The 26753-nt window shown below is 35.9% G+C and overlaps 2 protein-coding genes and 1 long non-coding RNA gene across 5 annotated transcripts; all 3 read right to left on the reverse strand.

The window, feature by feature from the left end:
• Positions 1-663: 663 nt before the first annotated feature.
• Positions 664-8013, reverse strand: LOC123905209. Its single transcript, XM_045954837.1, has 3 exons — positions 7943-8013; positions 1218-2090; positions 664-1134 (listed from the first exon to the last, which is right to left on the reverse strand). The coding sequence occupies exons 2-3, from the start codon at positions 2058-2060 to the stop codon at positions 664-666; spliced, it is 1314 nt and encodes a 437-aa protein (XP_045810793.1). The 5' UTR covers positions 2061-2090; positions 7943-8013.
• Positions 3707-7040, reverse strand: LOC123911378. 3 transcript variants are annotated; one of them, XR_006810491.1, is made up of 4 exons: positions 6737-7040; positions 5239-6581; positions 4628-5129; positions 3707-4034 (listed from the first exon to the last, which is right to left on the reverse strand). It is a non-coding gene; the product is annotated as an uncharacterized LOC123911378 (long non-coding RNA). The 3 variants fall into 3 exon arrangements; XR_006810490.1 differs by having other exon boundaries at positions 4628-4715; positions 4862-6581; XR_006810489.1 differs by having other exon boundaries at positions 4628-6581.
• A 47-nt stretch (positions 8014-8060) lies between the features above and the next one.
• On the reverse strand, positions 8061-26345 carry LOC123905210. Its single transcript, XM_045954838.1, has 2 exons — positions 25318-26345; positions 8061-8131 (listed from the first exon to the last, which is right to left on the reverse strand). The coding sequence occupies exons 1-2, from the start codon at positions 25808-25810 to the stop codon at positions 8061-8063; spliced, it is 564 nt and encodes a 187-aa protein (XP_045810794.1). The 5' UTR covers positions 25811-26345.
• Between the last annotated feature and the right edge of the window lie 408 nt (positions 26346-26753).

A 26753-nucleotide genomic window follows, 5' to 3' on the forward strand; every position in this document is an offset into this window, starting at 1 on the left:
AAAAAAAAGGGTAAATAGTGTTATACCCCCTGCAAAATAGGCGAGTTTTGCGTTACCCCCCTGCAAAATATTTTTTTTAGATTACCCCCCTGCAATGTCAAGATTCCTTGCGTTACCCCCCTGACTCAACAAGTGGGCATATGACATGGAAGAATCTTGACGTGGCATGACACGTGGAAATTAATTTATTTTTTATTTATTTTTAATTGCCAACTCAGTAATTATTTATTTTTTAATTAAAAAAAATGAAAAAAAAACTCGCGTATTTTGCAGGGGGTAACGTAAAACGCGATTTTGCCCAAATTGAAAACTTTCTTTGTTTTTGCCCTAATCCCCTTGGTTTGATAAAAAATTCGGCAACATAAGGCTTAATTTATAAGGTCTTCCTTACTTGACAAGATAATAAAATCAGAATAAAGTGTATAATGTACACTTGGTAACTCCTGCACTTAAAGTGCATCATTCATTAGATAGTAATAAGCACATCTAGTGCTTAAGTCATTACAACACCAAAATAAGCACATATAGTGCATACTAATTCATAACACCACCATAATAAGCACATATAGTGCATAAGTCATTGCAATCTCAAAATAAGCACATATAGTGCATAATGTACACAAAATAAGCACATATAGTCATACGACATTACACAAGTAAGCACTAATTTTTGTTAATATTTTTCCAAGATTTCATGGCTTTATAACAAGTTTCAAGCTTTGTTGAATCTTCTTGTGTTAATATCCCTTCATGTGGCTCTTTAATCACTATAGGTTGGGCAATACTTGAACCAACTCCAACAATTGGTTTTGCTAAAGTTTGCTGCATGATCCTTTCACTACTTCTTTTCCTTTTCCCATGATACAATTTCCTCTTCATAGATTTCTGCTTCACAGCCTTGCCCTTCACAACATTGTCTTTGTCATGGTCTGCGTTGTCCTTATTAGCTTCAGCAATGTCTTCAACAGTTACTTCAGGAATTGTTGCCATAACTTCATCAGAGATCTCTTCAAATAGAGACTGACTTGCACCACTCACAGTTCCAACCACAACTTCAGCTTCACTAGTGCTTGCATTACCTCCTACTTCACTAGTACTTGCATTACATTTAGCTTTACCTTTTGGCGATTTCCTCTACAACAAAGAACAACATTAATATTAGTCATCCATAATTATCAAACCAAAATACTGCATTTTATTAAAACAAATCAATTTACCTTTCTGTTCAAACCCTCTTGGGTTTGAGTTTTGCTCTTGCATGCTCTTGTATTATGGCCAAACTCACTACACCTGGTGCACCTGTAATCAAAACCTCTTGACCTCTTCCTAGCACCATCTTCATCAACTCCACTAATTCTCAATTTTTTTGGTCTACCTGGACCAATTTTATACACGGGTGGTAGAAGGATTTCATAAACATCTTCAGGTGGTTTAGGCGTAGGCCACATGTCCATTCCATTAATGGGACTAACAGCAAAACCATAGCAAAGTGCATACTTATCTCTTGAATAACAGTCATCAACAAAGTCTAATGGGTCTTTTAACCTATAACCAATTGCTGCAACAGCATGCCTACAAGGAATGCCAACCAATTCCCAAAAATTGCAAAAGCATGTTCTTTTAGAAACATCAACAATAAATTGTTGTTGGTTATATGCATGTGTCACTTGCCATTGTTCACCATTAGAGCAAGTTGGTGCCCACTTACTTGCCATAAACACCTCTTTCTCTAATCTCTTCATAGGCATTGGCATGATTTTATGTTGCCACTTAGCTAATTTAGATGTAGATGTAGCTATCCTATTCATGAGATAATTTCTAATCCATTCACACAATGTTAAGATAGGCTTATCCCGAGCAACTAATATGGTGGCATTGAATGACTCGGACAAATTGTTCATCAATACATCACATTTTGAAAACAAATTAAATGCATGCTTACACCAACTTCTAGTAGGAACTTTCATTAGCCAGTCCCAAGCTTGGTGATCAACTAATTTGAGTTCATTCATCTTTGCCTCCCATGCTTGATAATATGTAGCTTTGGCAGCTCCCATCATTAAATCCCTTATTGCAGCTCCTCCACCAAACTTCTGTTGAGGCAAAATCCACCTTTGATGTTTTAAAGATTACAAACATCTTTAATTATATTTTAAATGATTCTGATCATTTTGTTATCTAACAAGTGCTTTTGAGTGGCATAAGATTAAATAGATTCTAACAAACCACTTGCAAAGTAAAAATCCTGCAAAGCTGTTTCAAGACCATTCTGAGAACATTCTTAGCAGACAGAGTGCAGTTTTGCCTATAAGCACGTTTTGGAATAAGTGCATTCTGGTTTTTCAAGTCAACTAAGAACAAAACAAATAAGCACTTTACAATTGATTTTTGGACCAAATCACTACAGGAGATAATCTCTTTTGGGATCAACAACATGTGATGGAATTTAAGTATATGCTTTCCTAGTCATGTGATGAATCACATGCATTGATCTCTCATGATCTTTTATGGTATTGATCATCCAATGAAAACACCTGATCACATATCCTAGACCAATCAGAATGCAACAACACATTTTTAAGTATGAGTTGTGATGTACTTGCTAAAGGACCATTTTGGGAACATTCTTCAATGTGGTGTCATAGAAGTACTTTTTGTCTCATATGCTCATGTACTATTCCAGCTGGTTTTATTCTCAAGCTAAGGCTACTACTGATCAGCCCTTAGAGCTATTTAACAGCTGCACACCACAAGGAAGGAAGGATGAAGGTTCATCACTTTGGCTGGTGCAGTCAAGACTGTTTCAAGACTGATGCAAGATTGATCCTGCACACAGTTTTTCAAAACCATTTCCAACTGTCATGAGTCCTTTTCTGAGCATCCAAACGGTTATATCTGATACATGACAGTGGAAGGAAGTAAGAAACAACTCATATGTACTTGGTAACAGCTCACACATATTTGGATCTTATGGATCAAAGCCAAATGGAAATCGAGACTGTTCCAAGACTGAACAGAGAATCTGCAAATTATGCAGAAGTTGTCTGCTGCATGTAGAGCACTGAGTAACAGCTCTATTTTGCCCTCTAACTGATATACTTGAAGGCCAAGCTTCAATCTCAAGCAAGCATCTATAAAAGGCAATCAAGTCCAAGGGAAAGAGCAAGAGTTTTCAAGCAATTCAAGTGATATAAATCTCATTCAATCTCTTTAGCTCAAAGTCCTTTTTTCACTCTTTTGTAAATCTGAGTACAAACCTCTTTAGAGTGCTTTCATCTAAGCTCACTACTACAAAAATAAGCTTTAATAGCACTTATTTTGGGCTTTAATAGCACTTAAAAGCGCTATTAATGATGGCGCTATTATAGGTCCGTCACCTATTATAGCACTTTTGAAAGCGCTATAGTATCCTTTTTTATACACAACCAAACGCCTCTGTTAACAAAGATTTAACAGCGCATTTTCAAAAACACGCTATTATAAATGCCCATTTTAATAGCGCCCGTACCCGAAGTGCTATTGTAAAGCTGTTTTTTCTAAACGTTTTAACAGCGCTTTATAACAAAAGCGCTGTTGTAGGTTTTTTGAATTATTATTTTCAATACAACCCGTAACTTAAATTTTTTCAACCTGTTGTAGGTCTTTTGAATTATTTTCTTTCAACAGTGGTATTAAAAATTAGCAAATAATATTAAAACTTTATAGAGAACAAAAAATAACTTTTTCAATATAACATGAATAATATACAAGATTTATGTGGGCTGAAACAATATTCAAAAAGCTAAGTACATATAATTCTCACCACCAAAACAAACTTATGCTAATACTAATATAAAGGTCCTATGATCTCAAGAACCTAGCTGAGTACATAACTCTCACCACCAAAACAAATTAACTTATGCTAGTATGCTAATAAAAAGGTCCTATGAGCTTCATCCTTAATCAAATAACAACCTGTACAATAAGCTCCCAGCATACTCCTCCACCATTTTCCAAACCAAGCCAGCAGTACCTCTCATGTTTTCAAGAAGTCCCTGAAAAATTAAGAATATACTCAGTACAATCAATATCTTGTGCTCATTAGAGATTGATCCAAATTTCGTTTTAAATTAATAATATTAAAGAAGAAAAACGATTGACTGCAAACAAAACACCAAAGACAAATTGAAGCAAAACACCGACAGAACTGCAGACAAAACACCACAGGAAGGCAGCAACACAGTAGCAGAAAAACCAATCCAACCGAAAATAACATGAATCAAAATATATGAAAATATAATCACCTTACTAAATACAATTTTGTCCATTAATGCATCATCATCTTCTAAATGAGAACATTGCAATGCATCATAATCTTCTAAATGAGATTTTGTGTGCTTTGACTTATACAGGTGCACTCGTACAATAAATGAATCATATTTCCATCATATAACTCAATTAATGCAAAAACAACAGTACTTACTATGTGTAGGCTAAATTGAACATCGTATTTTTCACCGTTCCCCCGTATTAATCTTTTGTGTTAAACCCGTATAATAAATGGAGTTTATAATTTTATGATAAACAATCACATGATGTAGCCATGTAGGAAATATCACTAAACTGTAAACAAAGACCAAAAACTTACCTGTGTAGACTCTATCAAGCACACGGAGAACGACACAAAAAATAGTTGGTTTTAACTCAGCTACGTCTTCCATCAACAATTTGACATCCTGCAGCCAAATTGAATAAGTAGTGCTATATTATTATGAAATACAAAATTTGACTATACTTGAGATTAAATTAAAAATCCGATATACTATAATCGCATCAAGACATCATTAAGTAATAAGTAATGAAAGATTTAGCATATATTCACCCCACGCCAGATGCATATTGAAGCACCAATCCAAATCATTGCTTCTTCAACAACCCTGCCAAAGATGTGTGCAAGTGGAAGGTATGATACGTATCTATCTTTGTCAAGCCAAATAAAAAGTTACTTGAACTCTGTCTTTGTCACAGACACATAAGATCTAAATGAACATACTTAATAATTCCGAAAATTATGGATAAATGTGCGTAAGAATTAAAAAAACCTTGAATCAAACTCTATCTCTGTCACTCGTTCACACCAAACTCAACTTCTGAAACAAATACAGATCAAAATATTATAACAATACATAATTAAGAAATAGATCACCTCAAATAAAACACTACAAAGAACAAATAACACTAAGCATAAAAAGTCATCACCAGCCACATGATGTACTACCACCAATCTTGTAATCTTTATTGGGAGGCAAAATGTTCCTAACAAACCCCACATATTGTGCCGTATCGTTTCTTTAATAGAGGATACCTAAAGGAAAGTCAACTCAAATACATGAATAGTGTCATCTAGAAGCTCTTTTGAAGATTTAACTTCTTCCCAAATGATAATGATATCAATTCCAAATAGTCTTATAATTTTAAAAGAGGCAAAATGAGTTAATGACTCACTAGTAAAAGCACAAATTTTGTGCAAGTGAATAATAACTTATTTAATTTGAGAACTCTCAAGAGAACCATATAACTCTCAAGAAAATTTACCACAATACCAGCCATGAAAATTTTGAGCAGTGAACAAAACATAAGTTGAAGTCCAAATAAAGATCACCTTATCCATTGTAACAAAAAAGCTATTACTTTCCATTCTCCAACCAAACAAGCAAATAAATATAAGTTTTTAATAACAAAGTCTAAGCAATGTCTTCAAAATAAATACAATATAGCAAAATGAAATGTGTTAGCTGACTGGACTAATAGAATTTAGACAAATAAACCCAACATGTCCATAAATATCACTTGCTTTCTTTATGACAGAGCAAATAGACTCAACATCAGCACTAAATACATAACTACAAACACTAATAGCACCTCAGTAACTCAATGATACCTCTATTCATTGGGTAAATTTAATCTTTGTCAAGCCAAATAAAAAGTTTCAAATCACATAACCACACATGTTGTACCTATATGAAAAGCTTTGAGCATCACATCATAATATCATGAAATTATAATATATCAACTAGAAATAAGGGTAAGTTAAATTATATTCAGTAGCAGAGGCATCATTATAGGGATTGAAAACATTATAAATATAGCTTTTTTACTTTTTTTTTTTTTAACTAACTTAGCTTTTTTACTTAAATTTAAAAACATCACCTAATTGTAACCTGCAAATTTATGGAGAAGATGCATTTGAGCAGCCATTCTTTTACAAGGACCATTCCAACTGTCTAAACACAACAAGATTAACATATTAACACTTTTTCATGTGGCAAAGATGATCAACAATCTATGTCTAAAATCACAGAAAGATAGAACAACCTAATTTATTATATGGCAAGAAAATAATGCAAACATGAATTAATTTACAACTTCAATTTTTATCTTTATTTAAGAAATAAATTACCTGAAATGAACACACCTTAAAATAAACAATAAACAATATTAAGATTAAGAGAACAAAGAAACAAACCAATATATTGGATATCAAACTAAAATCCAAGATCAAATAGTTTAGTCCACATGGAACAGCTCAATGAAAACAACACCTGAAATTTACAAGGTTGCACATTGTATAAACACAAGCAATTGAAAAAATCAAGGAGGTTGAACGATTATAGCTTCTGGTCTTGTCGATTCTCAACATTGAACTAAAAGAAGGATAAATTAATTGAAAAAGCAATTTAGGGTTTCAAATCAAAACCTGTGTATGAGGGTTGGACGTCGTCAATGAAGGGGTTGGCAGAAAGCTCCTTGCATGGTAATTTCTCTCGTTCCGTCGACGAAAGGCGTAGAAGAAGGGTGTGATGGCGACAAATCTAGTGTTCGAGCCTGGGTGACAGAGGTGTTAAGAACAACAATTTAGGGATTGAAGGTGAACTGGGTCGGGAGAGAAAACGAAGGTTACCCTAAATTGTTGCTGGGTTCGATTGTGAGGTAATGGGTCAAAACGATGTTGTTCGATGGAGATGGAGGTGCGAACTTAGGGGTCGATATGAAGAAGAGTTGGTTTCTGAGACTAGATGAATGCCTCTGTTATTTTTTTCCTTTAAATTTTGATATCAATTTGTTTTTTATTAATATTGAATATTTAAAAATTTGAAAATAATAAGGGTCATAGGTTCGAGTCCCAGCAACAACATATTTTTTATTTACTAATTTCACATATTATAGCGCTTACGTGAAAAACGCTATTATAAGTAATCGGCGTTCGTGATTTCAATAGCACTTTCTCAAAAACGCTATTGTATAATAAATTCGTCCGTGGCTTTAATAGCGCTCTTTCAAAAACCGATATTGTAGGGCCTCCGTGTCAATCTTTTAATAGCGCTTTTTCAAAAACCGATATTGTAGGGCCTCTGTGTCAATCTTTTATAGCGCATTCTATATAAGCGCTATTAAATATGCGCTATTAAAGCTTATTTTTGTAGTAGTGGCTTCTCTTTTATAGTGAGACTGAAATTAAGCTTAGAAACAAATTATCCATATTGTAATTGCTCAAGTCAATACGTGACTATTGATTGAGTGATGTTTGGTCAAGGTGACTAGGAAAGTTCAAAGCTCTAGGAGCTTTGGTAAGTTGTTGATCTTAGGTTAAGATCAAGGTGAATGTGTAAGTCTTGGATCTGTAACTTTTAAGTGATTCTAGTGGACAAACTCACAGGTGGTGGGTACTGGACGTAACCCAAAGATTAGGGGTGAACCAGGATAACTCTTTGTGTTTATCTTCTTTCCCTTAAACTTTTGTTTTCTGCATCTGTTTTTACACAGCACAGATCATTCTTAGAACGATCTCACTAAGCACAAAATTAATTTTATTACTAACTATTTATTTTGTGACTTAAGTTTAATTTTAAAAAGGTTCACAATTCAAACCCCCCCTTCCTTGTGAAAAACTTTGCTACTTCAACTTCTTCTTGAAATTTGCATACAAATGTCTCAGGCATAGTCTATGCTCAATTCTATTTGACAACTCGTCAAATACGGACATCAATCCCTACAACAAAAAATAGATATGAGATGCAAATTTACAAAAGAAATAACATAAAGAACAAATATGAGAATATATCACATACCTTTCGCTGATCTGAGATGAAAACTGTAACGACCCAATTTTCAAATTATTAATTTTTATGTGTTAAAATATTTTATTAACGTAGAATTTTAATTAAGTTAATAACTTGAGTTATTTATCGAGTACTTTAGTTATTAAGTGAGTAGTGAGAGTTAACGTGTTATTGGGCCAAGCCAATTGGGCTTGAGGCCCATTGGGCCTTGTGGACTTGTGAGGGGGGGGCACTATTTATCCCTTGAAGTGAGAGAAAGTCTCACTTTTTGGTTGTTCTTGGAGAGAGCTAGAGAGAAGGAAGAGAAGAGGAGAGCTAGGGCAAGCTTGGAGGAGAGATTCGAGGAGCAATCTTCGTGAGTTCGCCGATCTAAGGTAAGAGAGTAGATTTCATATTCGTGGGTGACCCGAGGAAGGGGAGAATGTCGATTTCTCCTCACCTGAACTTCCTCCACCCCATTTTCGTTTTAGCTTGGAATGGATTTTTTGATGGAAATCGTTCCTAAGGTTCTTAATATGTTTAACATGCTTTTAACATTGAAATTCTGGTATCACTAGAATGATGTTGCCTAAGATGTCCCAACAACTACTTTATGATTAACGTTGTTTCTATTGTTGGCACATCTTATATAACATATAAAAACTGACAGAAAATAAATAAATGACACAAGTAATTGTTAACCCAGTTCAGCCAACTGCCTACTCTGGGGGATACCAATCCAGGAAGGAAATCCACTAATAGCTCTAGTTACTAAGACCTCCAGCAAACCCTAGGATTTACGCCTTAAACTAAGACCTCCAGCAAACCCCTGGTTTACGCCTTATAACCTCGACACTACTTATGCAACTTCTGCCTAGGAACTCCTAGACATGAGATCCCATCTCACTTCCACTCACACAACACAACCTGTGTTGTTTAAACAATGTTAGGAATGATGTGGCGACAACTTGCCAAGACAACACTTCACTTTTGCTTAAAAGCTTCAAGTGAATCACACACGGTATACTCCGTACTTCAAAGCTTAGGAGTAACCATAAAATAATAAACTTACTTCTTAACTTGTGTTATAGAATCCACAAGCAAGAATTACAATCAAACAATAAAAGACTCAACAAAGACTCAATATGTGTAACTAATATTTTTCAAATGAGATACTTAGTCTTGAGCTTGGTCTTCGTATATATAATGATTAGGCACGCTCCTCTTTCTTCACAAATGCTCAGACGCTCCTTGAGAATCATAAAGGATGATCTGATATTTTTTTTCAATCTTCATTAAGGATATATCAAGACTTTCCAAAAGTATTTAAAGGACTTTATATGATAGGATAAGTCATCCAGCTATCTCATTAAGTTTGTCTTATCCTTATAACTCCTGATCAGATCAGATCTCCATTAAGCGTGCTCTTTAAGTGGATTTCCATATATAGCAGATGCTCTCATAAATGCGCGAGATTTCCTTCAGCAAAAAGGATGTTGTAACATGTTTTCCAACATCTTGTTAGTATATTTGTTTTAGCAAAATTAAGCCAATTCAAATATCCAACAATCTCCCCCTTTGGCAATTTTTGGCTAAAACAATTTCAGGCCATTACCTTTGAGAGATTAAAAAGCGCAATCCTTCAAATCACCATGGTCACACAAAAGAAGGAATGTTAGAGCATCATTTAAACAAAATTTCACATAGGTGAAAAATATATGCATCAGAGGCAGCAGCAGCGGAGATATCATCAAATAGCCTCGAGCAAAAATAAAACGTGGTATCAGAGCAAATGATTAATCATATCATATGTCATATGTCATCAAAGTGGTTGTGACATATGGGAGCACATCTTCTAGCGCATGTTCGTCCAATCAGGGCAGCATCCATTCAGTAGCAAACTCCCCCTGACTTCATCAGCTTGTGCATCGTCTCAGGAAAAAAATTCTTATTCCCCCTGAATACTTGCTTACTGCTACTTAACAACATGTCATAACAAAAGACACAACAACATGTAGCAGAAACAAACAAACCAAAATGCTACTCCCCCTTTTTTGCCACAAAATGTGCCAAAATAGGAAAGTAAAGTATCCAAAGTGCAGATTTTAAACAAAGTACAGACCATACACTCAGAAGGTGCTAAAATCCAGGGCACAAACACCCACAAACCAAATAACAAAGTACAGTAAAACTTAAACAGATTACAAAATCATTCAGCATCACTGCTATCAGAGTCTTCATCCTCATCTGTAGCAGTATCATAATCTTCATCCTCATCTGCATTGTTTTGATCACCTGTAGCAGCCACATTTGCACTAGCTTTGACAGGTATTTCATCAGCTTCCAATCCTTCAATCATCTTCAAGAACACTTTCTTCCTCGCCTCAAGCTCAGCCTGCTGTTTATCAATGTCCTGACATTGAATTTTCAAACCAGCAATAATCTCCTTTTTGGTCATAACACCAGCTCCAGCAGCAGATGTCCCAACATGATCAGTAACATTGTGATTACCAAAGAGCTTGTGGTGAAAAGTAAAACCTGATTCCCTCTTCTTAGGTGTGTCAGTCACAAACTTGATATCTGGATATTGGGCCAAGATAATTCCACATAGCAAAGATGGAAACGCTATTGGCATCTTCACAGCTGTTGATCTAATATGCTTAATGGTTTGATCAAAAATAAAGGTTCCATAGTCATAGTCAACCTTGGTTCCTACAGCATATATAAATCTACCCAGGTTGGTTGCAACATTGGTTGCATGCTTAGTTGGCACCCAATTTGTTGACCCTATCCTATTGAGGATGGCATACTTGACATTCAATTTACTAGTGGGTATCAGTTTCTTCTTGGGCCAGACCTTAACCTTACCAGCAGTTATTTCAGCACTTACAACATCATTGGCAACCTCTAATTCACCCTTAGGTTCTACAGACCTACCTAAGTAATTATTGATGACAACATGAGAAAAATTGATACATTTACCTCTGACAAAAACCTTGTGGTAGTCCTTGCTCAGTGGGTTATCACATTCTTCAGGGATGTTCACAAGAAATTCTTTCACCAGCAGCTCATAGCAGGGACTGAAGTCACAGACTTTCTTCATCAGACCAGCTTCCATGATGTAATCAAAGATGTCTTGACATTTGAGAGCATCTTTGGTCAGTTCCCTTTCAACAGCCAATCTCCTTTGGTAGATATAGTCCCATCTCAGTGCAAAGGCAGCACGATGGAAAGAGATGTTATCACAGTGAGCTTCTTCAATACCTTGAGGAGCCTTCTTTGCTGTAGCCTTCTTGGGATTGGGAGATGAGATGTTAGCAACATCTTCAGCAGCATCATAATCTGAGTCACTGGATGACTCCTTCTTTCTCTTCAATGTATCCTTTTTCTTGACAGGAGGGGACAGAACTTTACTCCAGCCTTTTACAGGTCCAACACCTTTTGTTTTCACTCTTGGTGCAGGAGTCTTGCTTGCAATGGCCACAGCCTTCCCTGTACAGCTTCTCAACCTTTTTGTTATGCCACCAGTTGATTTTACAGCAGTCTTGGTGGTGACATAATCATCAACATCTACTACATCCTTTTCTTTTTCCTTCTCAACTCCTGCAGATTTGTTAGCTTCAATCTCTGGTTCTTCTGTGGATATGGACTGGTTGCTCTCTTCAGACTGAGTGTCCCCTTCATTATCAGAAGTCCCCTCATCAGCAGTTCTCGTTTCTTCATCTGTGGACTCAGATGTTGTGTCAGTTGTCTCAACATCCTTTTCAGCAGCAGCTTCCATCACAGGTTCTTTCTCAGCAGTTTCAACTTCCTCTTGTTCATTCAGAGATGTTTCAACATCTGTCATGACAACTTCTTCAGTAACAACAGGGATTGATTTTTCAGCCACCATCTCAGCAATTGTTGGTGATTTATTAGCAATATTAGGTTCAACCTCTGTAGGGGTGTCTTCCATCTCAGTTTCAACAGGCATAGCATTAAGATCCCTCTTTTCAGCATCAGACCCTAATTTTTCTAGACTAGGGTTATCACCGGTTGGCACGATTGTTTCAACAACATTAGACACAGTTTTGGGGTTTACTTCAGTTGCTTTCTCAGATGTGTTAACATTTGATTCAAAAACCAAATCAGACATAGAAAGAGAAAACTTAGATTTATAATCCCTTATATTCCTTTTAGAAGTTCCTTTCTCAGATTGATTACCAGATGGAGAGATAGCATCACTTACTTTTGGAGTTTTCTTCTTTTCAACTGATTTTCCCTTCCCTTTCTTCTCAGCAACACTTGATTGAGCTTTGGGTTTGGAAGCACGAACAGTTGTAACCGGTACAGCATCCTTGATGATTAGAGCAGATTTGATCTTTGCCTTTGATCGAGTAGAACGTGCAGACTTTGTTGTTTGCGATGATTCAGACATGTTCGGATGAAGGTTTTTGAAGTTGGAGAAGTTGAATGGATGAAAGTTGTAGTGAGAAGCAGTTGAATAGGGTTCACGATCAAAAATTAGGATTTGGAAGAAAAAGCATTGATTGCGTGTAATGAAATATTTAAGGGAAGTGTGTAATGAGTTCCCTAAATTAGCGTGCATTGATTGATAGGAGAGAGAGCGGTTTCCTTTTGCACGCCACAACTGCAGTAACTGCTATGCTTCTTCATGCAGGCAAATTCCCAATTTGCCCCTTAAAAATTCAAACTGATTTGCGTCAAGTGCCTTTGTAAAAATGTCAGCTAGCTGTTCACTTGTACCAATATGCTTAAGTTCCACGCAATTTTCTTCCACAAGGTCTCTAATGAAATGATGCCTGATGTCTATATGTTTGGTTCTTGAGTGTTGAACTGGATTCTTTGATATATTGATTGCACTCAAGTTGTCACAATATAATGTCATGATATCTTGGTTGACATTATATTCTTTCAGCATCTGTTTCATCCACATTAGCTGGGAACAACTGCTACCTGCAGCTATGTATTCAGCCTCTGCAGTAGATAGAGACACACAATTCTGCTTCTTGCTGAACCATGAGATTAAATTATCACCCAAAAAGAAGCATCCTCCTGAAGTGCTCTTTCTATCATCAGCACTTCCAGCCCAATCTGCATCACAATACCCTATCAAAGTTGAGTTCTTGGTCTGGGAATACAGAATCCCATAATCACTGGTGCCCTTTATATACTTTAGAATCCTTTTGACTTGTACAAGATGGCTCATCTTTGGCTTGGCTTGATATCTTGCACAAACACCAACAGCAAAGGTGATGTCTGGTCTACTAGCTGTAAGATACAAGAGACTGCCAATCATGCTCCTGTATAGGCTTTGGTCAACATCAATGCCATTCTCATCTTTGGTTAGCGTCAGATGAGTAGCAGCTGGAGTTCTCTTGTGTGCTGCAGTGTCCATTCCAAACTTCTTGATCATATTCTTCGCATACTTGCTTTGAGAAACAAATATGGTGTCTTCCATTTGTTTGACTTGCAGACCAAGGAAGTATGTTAGCTCACCTACCAAACTCATTTCAAACTCAGATTGCATCTGTTGTACAAAATGTTGCACCATCTTTTCAGACATACCTCCAAATACTATGTCATCAACATATATTTGGGCAATCATCAACTTCTCTTCCTGTTCTTTAACAAACAAGGTTTTGTCATGGCCTCCTTTTCTGTATCCTTGACTAACAAGAAAATTTATCAGCCTCTCATACCAAGCCCTTGGAGCCTGTTTCAGTCCATAAAGAGCTTTCTTTAACTTGTACACATGATCAGGATTGGTAGGATCTACAAAACCTTTTGGCTGCTCCACATAGACTTCTTCATGTAAGTACCCATTTAGAAAGGCACTCTTGACATCCATTTGGTACAGCTTAAATTTAAAGATACATGCTATACCAAGAAGTAGCCTAATAGATTCCAGTCTTGCAACTGGCGCAAATGTTTCATCAAAGTCAAGTCCTTCAACCTGAGTGTACCCTTGAGCCACTAACCTTGCCTTGTTTCTTGTTACAACACCATTTTCATCTGACTTGTTCTTGAACACCCATTTTGTGCCTATGACATTAACACCATTGGGTCTAGGAACAAGATCCCACACATCACTTCTTCTAAACTGAGTTAATTCATCTTGCATGGCTTCTATCCAAAACTCATCAGTGAGAGCCTCTTTTACATTTTTAGGCTCAACTTTTGAGACAAAACATGAATTAGTAACCACTTCATTTGTCCTTCTTGTAGCAATTCCCTGGTTAGGATTTCCTATGATGAGATCCTTGGGATGATTCTTCTGTATTCTTATTGAAGGAACTTTACTCACAGGACGAGGTGTAGGAATGGTTGATTCATCATCTGAATCTGATTCCTTTTCTGCTACAGCTTCTTCAGATGTTGGCAAAGTTGTTGCAACATCATCTTCAGTGTCAGATGTTTTAGCAGATGTCAAATCATCTATCACAACATTGATAGATTCTACTATTACCTTGGTTCTCTGGTTGTAAACTCTATAGGCCCTGCTGTTTGTTGAATATCCAAGAAACAATCCTTCTTCACTTTTAGGATCCATTTTTCTTCTGTGCTCTCTATCAGATAGGATATAGCACTTACTTCCAAACACATGAAAGTGTTTGACAGTTGGTTTTCTGCCTTTCCACAGTTCATATAGTGTAGTAGAAGTTCCAGTTCTGAGTGTGACACGATTGTGAATATAACAAGCAGTATGCATAGCCTCAGCCCAGAATTGATATGGAAGATGTTTTGCATGCAACATCACTCTGGCTGACTCTTGTATTGTCCTATTCTTCCTCTCAACAACACCATTTTGTTGAGGTGTAATTGGAGCTGAGAATTCATGCTTGATTCCTTCAGAGATGCAGAATTCAAGAAAGCTTGCATTCTCAAACTCTTTGCCATGATCACTTCGTATCCTTACAATAGCAGAGTTCTTTTCTCTTTGTAGTTGAAGACAAAGTTCTTTGAATGCATCAAAACTTTCAGATTTGTCTTTTAGAAATTCAATTCATGTGAACCTTGAAAAATCATCTACCATGACAAACGCGTACCTTTTTCCTCCAAGGCTCTCCACTTGCATTGGCCCCATCAGGTCTATGTGCAGCAATTCTAGTACCCTTGTTGTGGTAAGATGTTGCAACTTTGGATGCGACATCTTTGTCTGCTTCCCTATTTGACATTCTCCACATATACTTCCTTCCTCAATTTTGAGTTTTGGAAGACCTCTGATTGCCTCTTTAGCTATTGCCTTTTTCATGCCCTTGAGGTGCAGGTGACCAAGTTTTTGGTGCCACAACTTTACCTCATCTTCTTTGCTAATAAGACATGTGGATAAATCTTCTTCTATAGGTATCCAAAGGTAACAGTTGTCTCTTGACCTTACTCCTTTCATCAACAGCTCTCCTTGCTCATTTGTAACTAGACATTCAACTTTTGTGAAGTTAACTTTCATGCCTTGATCACAAAGTTGGCTTATGCTGATTAGATTTGCTTTAAGCCCTTTTACAAGCAGCACATTATCTAGCTTTGGTAAGCCATGGTTTGCAAGTTTACCGACTCCCTTGATCTCTCCTTTGGCTCCATCTCCAAAGGTCACAGAGCTGGTAGCATATGACTTTAAGTCTTCAAGATAGTGTTCAACACCTGTCATATGTCTAGAACAGCCACTATCAAAGTACCAGGTTTCTTTTGAAGAAGCTCTTAAGGATGTATGAGCTATTAGACCTGTGATCTTCTTCTTTTCTCTCCATTCCTGTCTTGTTGTAACATTAGGAAAGACAGGAGTATAGAATTCTTGATGAACTCTCTTTGGATATCCGTGCAGCCTATAGCAGAAAGGCCTAATATGTCCTTTCCTTCCACAATGATGACATGTCCAGTTATAGAATCTGGGCACAGGATGTTCCATAAGATGTTGCGACAATCCTCCTGACACAAACGTGTTGTTGATTGGAGTATGTATAGTGGCATTGTTGAACTTCATCTGTTGCTTTACTCTTTCATGTTCAAAACCAATGGGCTTAGGTTTCCCGTAGTTTTGTCTTTGTAACATTTCCTCAAAGGCATCAGTACCTTTGGTCATCATTTTAGCCACTTTTGTGACTTGATCCAAGTCAACATTTAACTTGGTCACTTCTTCACTTTGTTCAGCAACTTTACACAGGAGGTTAGACTTCTCCATTTCCAACTGTTGAATTTGACTACTCTGATCTTCAACCTTAATGTTGAGATTATTAATGTTCATGAGTAAGTCATTTCTCTCAGCTTGCAGTTTGCCATTGATCTTCTTTTGTTTCTCCAATGCTTTGCAAACTTCTGTACTTCTATTATGAAGATCTTTGTAAGTAGCAGCTAGTTCCTCATAAGTTACCTCCTCATCACATGATTCTGAGTCAGATACACAAACTCCTGTTAAAGCATTAACAAATTTGGCAGATTCTTCCTCCTCTGAATCTGTATCAGACCATGAAACCACAAGACTTTTCTTTTGCCTTTTTAGAAAGGTTGGACATTCAGGTCTGATATGGCCAAAACCTTCACATTCATGGCATTTCACTCCTCTTTCATCTTCATTTGTCTTTTTCTGAAAGCTGGACTGTTTGTTGTTGTTGAATCGACCATTTGGCTTGTGCCTTTGATCCACTTTCTTCATCAACTTGTTGAACTGTCTCCCAAGCATAGCCATAGACTCAGCTAAGCTTTCTTCACCTTCAGATTCAATTTGTAAATCATCAGCAGCACTTTTTGAAGCAAAGGCTAGATTCTTATCTTTCTTTTCATTCCTTCTGTTCAAACCAATTTCATAGGTCTGAAGTGATCCTATGAGTTCATCTAAATTTAGGCTTGAGAGATCATGAGCCTCCTCAATGGCTGTCACCTTCATATCAAATCTTTTAGGCAAAGATCTGAGTATTTTTCCAACTAGCTCCTCATCTGAGATAGGTTTTCCAAGTGCATCAAACGAATTTGCAAAGTCAAGCACATTCATCTGAAAGTCATGAATGGTTTCTTCCTCCTTCATTCTGAGATTCTCAAAATTGGTTTTGAGCATCTGAAGCTTAGATAGCTTAACTTTTGATGTTCCTTCATGAGCTTTTCTCAGAATTTCCCAGGCATGCTTAGCAGTAATACATCTCTTAACAAGCCTGAACATGTTAGCATCTACACCATTGAAAATTGCATACAAGGCTTTGGAGTTGCCAAGTGCCAGATCATCCTCATCTTTAGTCCATTCATCATGTGGCTTCTTAACATCAGTTTTATTGCCATCTTTGTCAAGAACCATTGGTGGTTCCCATCCACGTAACACAGCCTTCCATGTCCTGCTGTCAATTGATTTTATGAAAGCCTCCATACGAGATTTCCAATAATCATAGTTCTCAGGACCTGTCAGTAAAGGGGGTTTAGACACTGACCCTCCTTCTTTATCCATTGTACCAGAAAGTACTTTCCCTGGAGCTCACCCAAAATAACAGAACAGGGTGCCTGCTCTGATACCAATTGAAATTCTGGTATCACTAGAATGATGTTGCCTAAGATGTCCCAACAACTACTTTATGATTAACGTTGTTTATATTGTTGGCACATCTTATATAACATATAAAAACTGATAGAAAATAAATAAATGACACAAGTAATTGTTAACCCAGTTCAGCCAACTGCCTACTCTGGGGGATACCAATCCAGGAAGGAAATCCACTAATAGCTCTAGTTACTAAGACCTCCAGCAAACCCTAGGATTTACGCCTTAAACTAAGACCTCCAGCAAACCCCTGGTTTACGCCTTATAACCTCGACACTACTCATGCAACTTCTGCCTAGGAACTCCTAGACATGAGATCCCATCTCACTTCCACTCACACAACACAACCTGTGTTGTTTAAACAATGTTAGGAATGATGTGGCGACAACTTGCCAAGACAACACTTCACTTTTGCTTAAAAGCTTCAAGTGAATCACACACGGTATACTCCGTACTTCAAAGCTTAGGAGTAACCTTAAAATAATAAACTTACTTCTTAACTTGTGTTATAGAATCCACAAGCAAGAATTACAATCAAACAATAAAAGACTCAACAAAGACTCAATATGTGTAACTAATATTTTTCAAATGAGATACTTAGTCTTGAGCTTGGTCTTCGTATATATAATGATTAGGCACGCTCCTCTTTCTTCACAAATGCTCAGACGCTCCTTGAGAATCATAAAGGATGATCTGATATTTTTTTTCAATCTTCATTAAGGATATATCAAGACTTTCCAAAAGTATTTAAAGGACTTTATATGATAGGATAAGTCATCCAGCTATTTCATTAAGTTTGTCTTATCCTTATAACTCCTGATCAGATCAGATCTCCATTAAGCATGCTCTTTAAGTGGATTTCCATATATAGCAGATGCTCTCATAAATGCGCGAGATTTCCTTCAGCAAAAAGGATGTTGTAACATGTTTTCCAACATCTTGTTAGTATATTTGTTTTAGCAAAATTAAGCCAATTCAAATATCCAACAAACATGATTAATGAACGGATTTAATGATTAAAAAACGAGTTTGTGAAAGATTAAACTCAAGAACTTTGTGTTCTTGAGAGTTTTGATGAAAAAGTGTTCAATCTTTACTTTTTCGATGTTTATAATGTAGATCTGAGAAATGGACTGTCCTTTTGTGTTCATCCATGTTTGTTATGCTTGAATACAAACTCTTTTGGGATTTATAACATGAAAAATGGGATTTTTGGGCGTTTTTGTGTAGAAAACGCAAGTATTCCGCCCCAGGCACAAGAATTTTCGCCTGAAACGGCAGAACAGAGAGTAACCAGTCTTTCAGCAGTTTTTCCGCCCCAGACGTAAATATTTCCGCCTCAGGCGTAATATTTCGCCCCAGACGTAAATATTTCCGCCCCAGGCGAAAATATTGCAGATTTCACAAATTTTCATCTGCTGTCTTCCTTTGCATGTATTTTCGAATCAGTGTCTTATTCTTACATGATTGTTGATGCATGTTGATGCTTATAATGCTCATTGCTAATCGTTAATTGATTGTTAATCATGTATGAAGTATAAATGAAGTATATTAAGGTGTTAATCAACTTAATAAAGAAGGATATTAGAATTATGTTATTCTAATAAAGACGTATATTAAGGTATAGTGTTATCTTAATAAAGAAGTAATGTTGGATAGTGTTCCACATTAGTAAAGGAAGAGCTTAATGCTAATTAAAATGATTGTGAGTGAATTCATGAAAAACATATACATGCATTCATGAATATATGTGATATTGGATATTCCAATAAAGAAGGATATCGGATTATATTTATCCGATAAAGAAGGATATTAGAGGTGAGATACTCTAATAAAGAAGATGGTACCACATGCATTAGAGGTGTCTAGAGGACATAGCATGAATGTGAAGCATTAGATTGCATTAGGGATTATGTGTGCATTTTATGATAAATGATGTTTGACACATACTTGGTAAATGTTGATTGTTAATCCGTATGTAAGGAGCAGAGTCCGTCATGACTATAAAATGAACAACGCAGGGTCCGTCATGACCATAATCTGAAAATGTATTTGTGGTGTTAGATTACATTAGGAACTTTATGTATATTCCTATTTGTAATTGAGTTATATGCTGTTTGTTGATGTTTTGGTATTGTCCGAGACGACGTGAAACTATATGTTTGGTGTATTTTGTGGATGATTGATTATGTGATAATTGTTGACGTATAAGTGATGTTTGAATTATAATTTGTCTGGTAGATTATAATGGAATGATAGATGTTGGTGAATATGTATAGATGTATGATATATGCATGAATATTGAGAAGTGTTTAAGTACCCTTTACTTACACTTATATATTGAGTATGTTGTCTAACTCTCTTTTATGTGTTATGTGCTGGACCGTTGGGGGTCCAGATTTTACAGGATTTTGTGGTATTCGATGTCGAGTCGTCGGTGAAGCTCCGCTCTGATTGTGACACGGGAAAAGGGGTTTTATGTTGTATATAGAGTCATTCATGACTCATGTATTTAGATTGGAAAAATGTATCTTTTATAAGGGAATTTATATTGTATAAAACGAGTTTTTATTAAATAATCATGTTAGTATTATTTTGTAAAGAGGAGTGTAATAACTAGAATTAATATTCTATAACTTAAATTGCAATTTTCCGTTGCGTATTTTTGAAAAAGATTTAATAAAGGTAGAATTAATTAAATAATGGGTTCGGGTGTTACAATTGGTATCAGAGCCTGGTTGTCTTCGGACTGTGTGGGTTATGTGTCGATCAGAGCAGGTCTGTGCAGTCAGGCCTAGTGAGCGTTGTGTGTCAGTCGTGTTTGTCTGTGAGTCATAACTTCTTGTGAATTAAATGTTGTAGATACACTTGCACCTTAGTCACTAATTATCTATCTTGCAAATGTATGATAAGTTTCATGAATTTTGTGGACATGTTGTTTTACTTAATTCTTGAAACTTGGGTTTTAATTGGTGTTGATTTATGAATTTATAGTTTCATAAGTAACGATTAGTTGTGAAGTGTTTGTTTTATGAATTTACTTATTGTTGTTTATTCATGAACCGTAGGTAATGTGAATTGGAATAAGTTATCCATTCTTTTGTTGAGTGTGCGATGTGAATGCTATACTTTTATGTTTATAATAGTTGTGAATGCTTAAATTTTTAACCTTTGTGTGGTTTAAATTCGGTTGTTGTGGTTTGCTAATGTATTGTTGAAGATCCGGCATGATATAAAACTGCATGTGAAGATCCGGCATGATATAAAACTGCATGTGACGATCCGGCATGATATAAAACTGCATGTGAAGATCCGGCATGATGTAAAACTGCATGTGAAGATGATATTGGCGTTAGATAACCAATTAAAATAAGAAAAATGATGAAGATTTTGTTGAAAATTATTTTTTTCAAGAAAGTGAGGAGGGTAGGATATTATATTAGTGTATCCTAGTACGCGTTTGTTATATGTTTTGTTTATAACATATGCTAGATTATTACTTGTACCTTGGGTTGTTCGTGTGAATCATAGTAGATTACTATGTGGTGTTCTTAATGAACTAGGTGAATGTTTTACACATGTTTTGGTTACCTTATGGTACCTTGTGAATTCTCATGATTGAGTTAATTGTTTTCTTGCACATGATGCTTATGTGAATATGAATTGTTACTATGCAATATTAATTTTTCTAGAGTTGTTTTGTGTTCGATGAGGTTGAGTGAATTATAACATGATATGATTGTGTATAATTAATGATAAATGTGCATTCATGTTAGTATAGAAGATAAATATGGATGTTAGATATTGATGATGTTATATGCTTCAATTTGTGGGTTTTTATGGATCGGTGAGTCGAGAAAACGAGATTTTGGTGAGCGTAAGTTCAAAATCGTAGCAGAGCACCCAAATTTTTGGATGTGCTCGCTAGGTGAATGGATGGACCTCGCCGAGTCTCGCTAAGTCTCACTAAATCCTGGGGAAGTTCTGACTTGTCTCGCCAGGAGCTCGTTAGCTCTTGCTAAGCGAGGGAGTCATACCAGAGTTTTGTTTTGTTGATGCTTTAAGTAAGATTAGACACTTAAAACATGATGTGATTGCATTCTTGATTAATGATACTTGATGTGATCGATAGTTATCGTAGTTATAAGTTATCACGTCAAGTAATGAGTATGTATTTAAAGTTCTAACTCTTGTGTGCTTTAAACTTGTTTTGTTAATTTTGTGGTTTTCTAGGTGAGAGACGTGTTCTTTAGATTCATTTGTTTTCAAATGAATGCTCACTAAGCGAGAAGATGTTTCGCTTAGCGAGGGAACTCGTTAGGACTCACTTCGAGTCTGAGATGTTCTGTTTTGTCTCGCCGCGAACTCGATGGAGCTCGCTAAGGCGACCCTGACAGCACATGGTTTTGTTGTTTTGTTCTAAATCGTTGGACGTGAGATTTTTGTTTTCTTTGTAATTTACTGTGAGTAAAATTAAAATGCAAAGATAAACGATTTTGTTATTTGAACTTGTATAGGATAATAGAATTTATTTTATACAACGTAGATTCAAAATATGACTTGAAAACTAATTTTTCATGAAAGAAAGAAGAGTAGAATGCTAGTGAATTCTAGGATGTGTTGATATATATTTTGTTGATAACATGTACTAGATTAATTGTCATAAAAATTGGCTTGTCATTTTTGTTATCTATGTGATATAGTGAATGACTATATTATGTTTTTTAAGACGAACTTGAATGTATTACACATGCTTTGATTTCTTTATTTGCCAGGATAATTTTCATGTTAAGGTAATTATATTCTTACATGATATGTGTATATGAAGGTGAATTGTTGAAGTTTTAGGATTCATTATTAAGCGATTGTTCACCTTCCTTAAATAGGATTTGTAGATGTATGTTACTTGAATATCTATGTGTAGATGTTTAGGTATCGTGTTTTTGTTTTACACCTTGTATGCAACGAGCGTATAGACGCCGTCGAACCTAGTTTCTTCTTGAGAAGAATATGTTTAGAAAACGATAGAACTGTTAGGTGTGAGCATCAAAAGTTCTAGTAGAAGAGTGCGAGTGAGTTTGAGATAAGTGGGGAAGAAGGTTATATCCCTCTGAGATGTTTTGAACGTGAGAAGATGAGATGAGTAGAGATGTTCTTGAAGTGAAATATTCAGGAAGAGGTAACGTTGTGAGGCCGTAGAATGTGAGTCTATGGATGTTTCGTACGAAGTGGATGTTTTAGCGGTTTGATAAGAATGGTTTGTGCCGATATCATGATTGTTGAATATTTATCGACAAATTGAGGAACTGGCCGTCCTTGATCTCTTGTTGATAAATAGACAAAAATTATGTTGGATGGGATAAACTAATTTTGTCAAACTTGGTAATGTGTAGTGTTTTGAACGTTTCGTTGGAAGGTCGGATACAGGAGTTATCCGGAGTTGTTTTAGTAGCGTAATTTTCGAGGGCGAAAATCTTTTAAGTGGGGGAGAGTTGTAACGACCCAATTTTCAAATTATTAATTTTTATGTGTTAAAATATTTTATTAACGTAGAATTTTAATTAAGTTAATAACTTGAGTTATTTATCGAGTACTTTAGTTATTAAGCGAGTAGTGAGAGTTAACGTGTTATTGGGCCAAGCGAATTGGGCTTGAGGCCCATTGGGCCTTGTGGACTTGTGAGGGGGGGGGCGCTATTTAGCCCTTGAAGTGAGAGAAAGTCTCACTTTTTGGTTGTTCTTGGAGGGAGCTAGAGAGAAGGAAGAGAAGAGGAGAGCTAGGGCAAGCTTGGAGGAGAGATTCGAGGAGCAATCTTCGTGAGTTCGCCGATCTAAGGTAAGAGAGTAGATTTCATATTCGTGGGTGACCCGAGGAAGGGGAGAATGTCGATTTCTCCTCACCCGAACTTCCTCCACCCCATTTTCGTTTTAGCTTGGAATGGATTTTCTTGATGGAAATCGTTCCTAAGGTTCTTAATATGTTTAACATGCTTTTAACATGATTAATGAACGGATTTAATGATTAAAAAACGAGTTTATGAAAGATTAAACTCAAGAACTTTGTGTTCTTGAGAGTTTTGATGAAAAAGTGTTCAATCTTTACTTTTTCGATGTTTATAATGTAGATCTGAGAAATGGACTGTCCTTTTGTGTTCATCCATGTTTGTTATGCTTGAATACAAACTCTTTTGATATTTATAACATGAAAAATGGGATTTTTGGGCGTTTTTGTGTAGAAAACGCAAGTATTCCGCCCCAGGCGCAAGAATTTTCGCCTGAAACGGCAGAACAGAGAGTAACCAGTCTTTCAGCAGTTTTTCCGCCCCAGGCGTAAATATTTCCGCCTCAGGCGTAATATTTCGCCCCAGGCGTAAATATTTCCGCCCAGGCGAAAATATTGCAGATTTCACAAATTTTCATCTGCTGTCTTCCTTTGCATGTATTTTCGAATCAGTGTCTTATTCTTACATGATTGTTGATGCTTATAATGCTCATTGCTAATCATTAATTGATTGTTAATCATGTATGAAGTATAAATGAAGTATATTAAGGTGTTAATCAACTTAATAAAGAAGGATATTAGAATTATGTTATTCTAATAAAGACGTATATTAAGGTATAGTGTTATCTTAATAAAGAAGTAATGTTGGATAGTGTTCCACATTAGTAAAGGAAGAGCTTAATGCTAATTAAAATGATTGTGAGTGAATTGATGAAAAACATATACATGCATTCATGAATATATGTGATATTGGATATTCCAATAAAGAAGGATATCGGATTATATTTATCCGATAAAGAAGGATATTAGAGGTGAGATACTCTAATAAAGAAGATGGTACCACATGCATTAGAGGTGTCTAGAGGACATAGCATGAATGTGAAGCATTAGATTGCATTAGGGATTATGTGTGCATTTTATGATAAATGATGTTTGACACATACTTGGTAAATGTTGATTGTTAATCCGTATGTGAGGAGCAGAGTCCGTCATGACTATAAAATGAACAACGCAGGGTCCGTCATGACCATAATCTGAACAATGTATTTGTGGTGTTAGATTACATTAGGAACTTTATGTATATTCCTATTTGTAATTGAGTTATATGCTGTTTGTTGATATTTTGGTATTGTCCGAGACGACGTGAAACTATATGTTCGGTGTATTTTGTGGATGATTGATTATGTGATAATTGTTGACGTATAAGTGATGTTTGAATTATAATTTGTCTGGTAGATTATAATGGAATGATAGATGTTGGTGAATATGTATAGATGTATGATATATGCATGAATATTGAGAAGTGTTTAAGTACCCTTTACTTACACTTATATTTTGAGTATGTTGTCTAACTCTCTTTTATGTGTTATGTGCTGGACCGTTGGGGGTCCAGATTTTACAGGATTTTGTGGTATTCGATGTCGAGTCGTCGGTGAAGCTCCGCTCTGATTGTGACACGGGAAAAGGGGTTTTATGTTGTATATAGAGTCATTCATGACTCATGTATTTAGATTGGAAAAATGTATCTTTTATAAGGGAATTTATATTGTATAAAACGAGTTTTTATTAAATAATCATGTTAGTATTATTTTGTAAAGAGGAGTGTAATACCTAGAACTAATATTCTATAACTTAAATTGCAATTTTCCGTTGCGTATTTTTGAAAAAGATTTAATAAAGGTAGAATTAATTAAATAATGGGTTCGGGTGTTACAAAAACAAACCTCTTATCTTGTCCAATGTCCTCCATTAACAATTGTAAAAACCATCTCCAGCTTTCCTTTGTCTCTGTTTCTACAACACCAAAGGCTAGTGGAAAGTACTGGTCATTGGGATCCCTACCAACAGCAATTAGAAGTTGGCCACCATATTTTGTCTTCAGGTGACAACCATCAACTCCAACAAATGGTCTACACCCATAGATGAAACCTCTCTTACAACCATCGAAGCTAAAATAAAAAGATCCAAACCTAGGTGGTAATACTGGATTTGGTCTGTCAATATTAATCTTGATAGTATTGTTCCGACACACCCTTCTTAACTCAGCTGCATACCTCCCTAATTTAGTATACTGATTATCAGCTTCTCCTTCAATTATTGCAGCTGCAATTTTCTTGGCCTTCCATGCTATGCTAGCGGTAATATTCAATGCATAATTTATTCTCATGTCTAGAATTATGTCTTGAATCCTAACTTTCTCTGAAGTTTGCATTTTTTTTTATCACCGCATTTGCAACCCACCGTGAGTTTGCAGATTTGTTGTTCAATGATCTAATACATGTATGATCAATTTTATCTGTCTTTATGGCATATGTGTGCTTGTGGCCCACTCTAGAGCACAACATATAATAGCCACATTTTTTTGTGCACACTACCCTTACCCTATAACTCTCATTTTTCGGAAAATCAATTACATAACCATTTCTTACATTCCAATCACGGATAGCCTTTCTAAATTCAGCTAGGGAATTAAATTCCATACCTTTCTCAAATTGAAATTTTTCATTAAATTTTTCTTTATTAAACCTTAGTGGTCTAGGACCTCTATCTCCATCAGAATCATCTGGGTCCGAGCTACCTAATTCATCACTCACATACTCTTCATCTCCAAATTTTGCCTCACTATCACTATATCTAACAGATCTGAGAACTATTTTCATCTTATCCTCAGTTTTCCTATCATCCACATCATTAACTCCAAATCCATCATCAAGGGCAGTTGCTCTCTCTTCCTCACTATCATAGAACTTAACTCCAACATCATCACTATAATCACTATCATCACTACCTTTCCACTCACTTTCCTCATCAAACACATTATGTTCCACATACATTTGAGAATCATCCCTAGAATTAGCATATATAGCAAACTCATATGCATCATCTTCTTTGTCCACTTCAACAAAATTTATATCATCATAACCTAGAAATTTAGTCCAAACCCTAAAACTATTTGGTTCATAACCCCAGCCATTAACTAAATTTTGAATTTTTAGCATAGTTAATTCATCAACTCTTAGACCAGAAACAATGGTTTCCACTGTAAAACTTGTTGTTGTCTTCCTTTACAAATTGACCTCCATGGTGAAAAACCACACTAAAGGTATCATCAATTTTACTGTGAAACATAAAAATGCAATTTTTTAGTAAGACAG

This window comes from Trifolium pratense, linkage group LG2 (assembly GCF_020283565.1).
Source record: "Trifolium pratense cultivar HEN17-A07 linkage group LG2, ARS_RC_1.1, whole genome shotgun sequence".
Classification (NCBI taxonomy): Eukaryota; Viridiplantae; Streptophyta; class Magnoliopsida; order Fabales; family Fabaceae; genus Trifolium; species Trifolium pratense.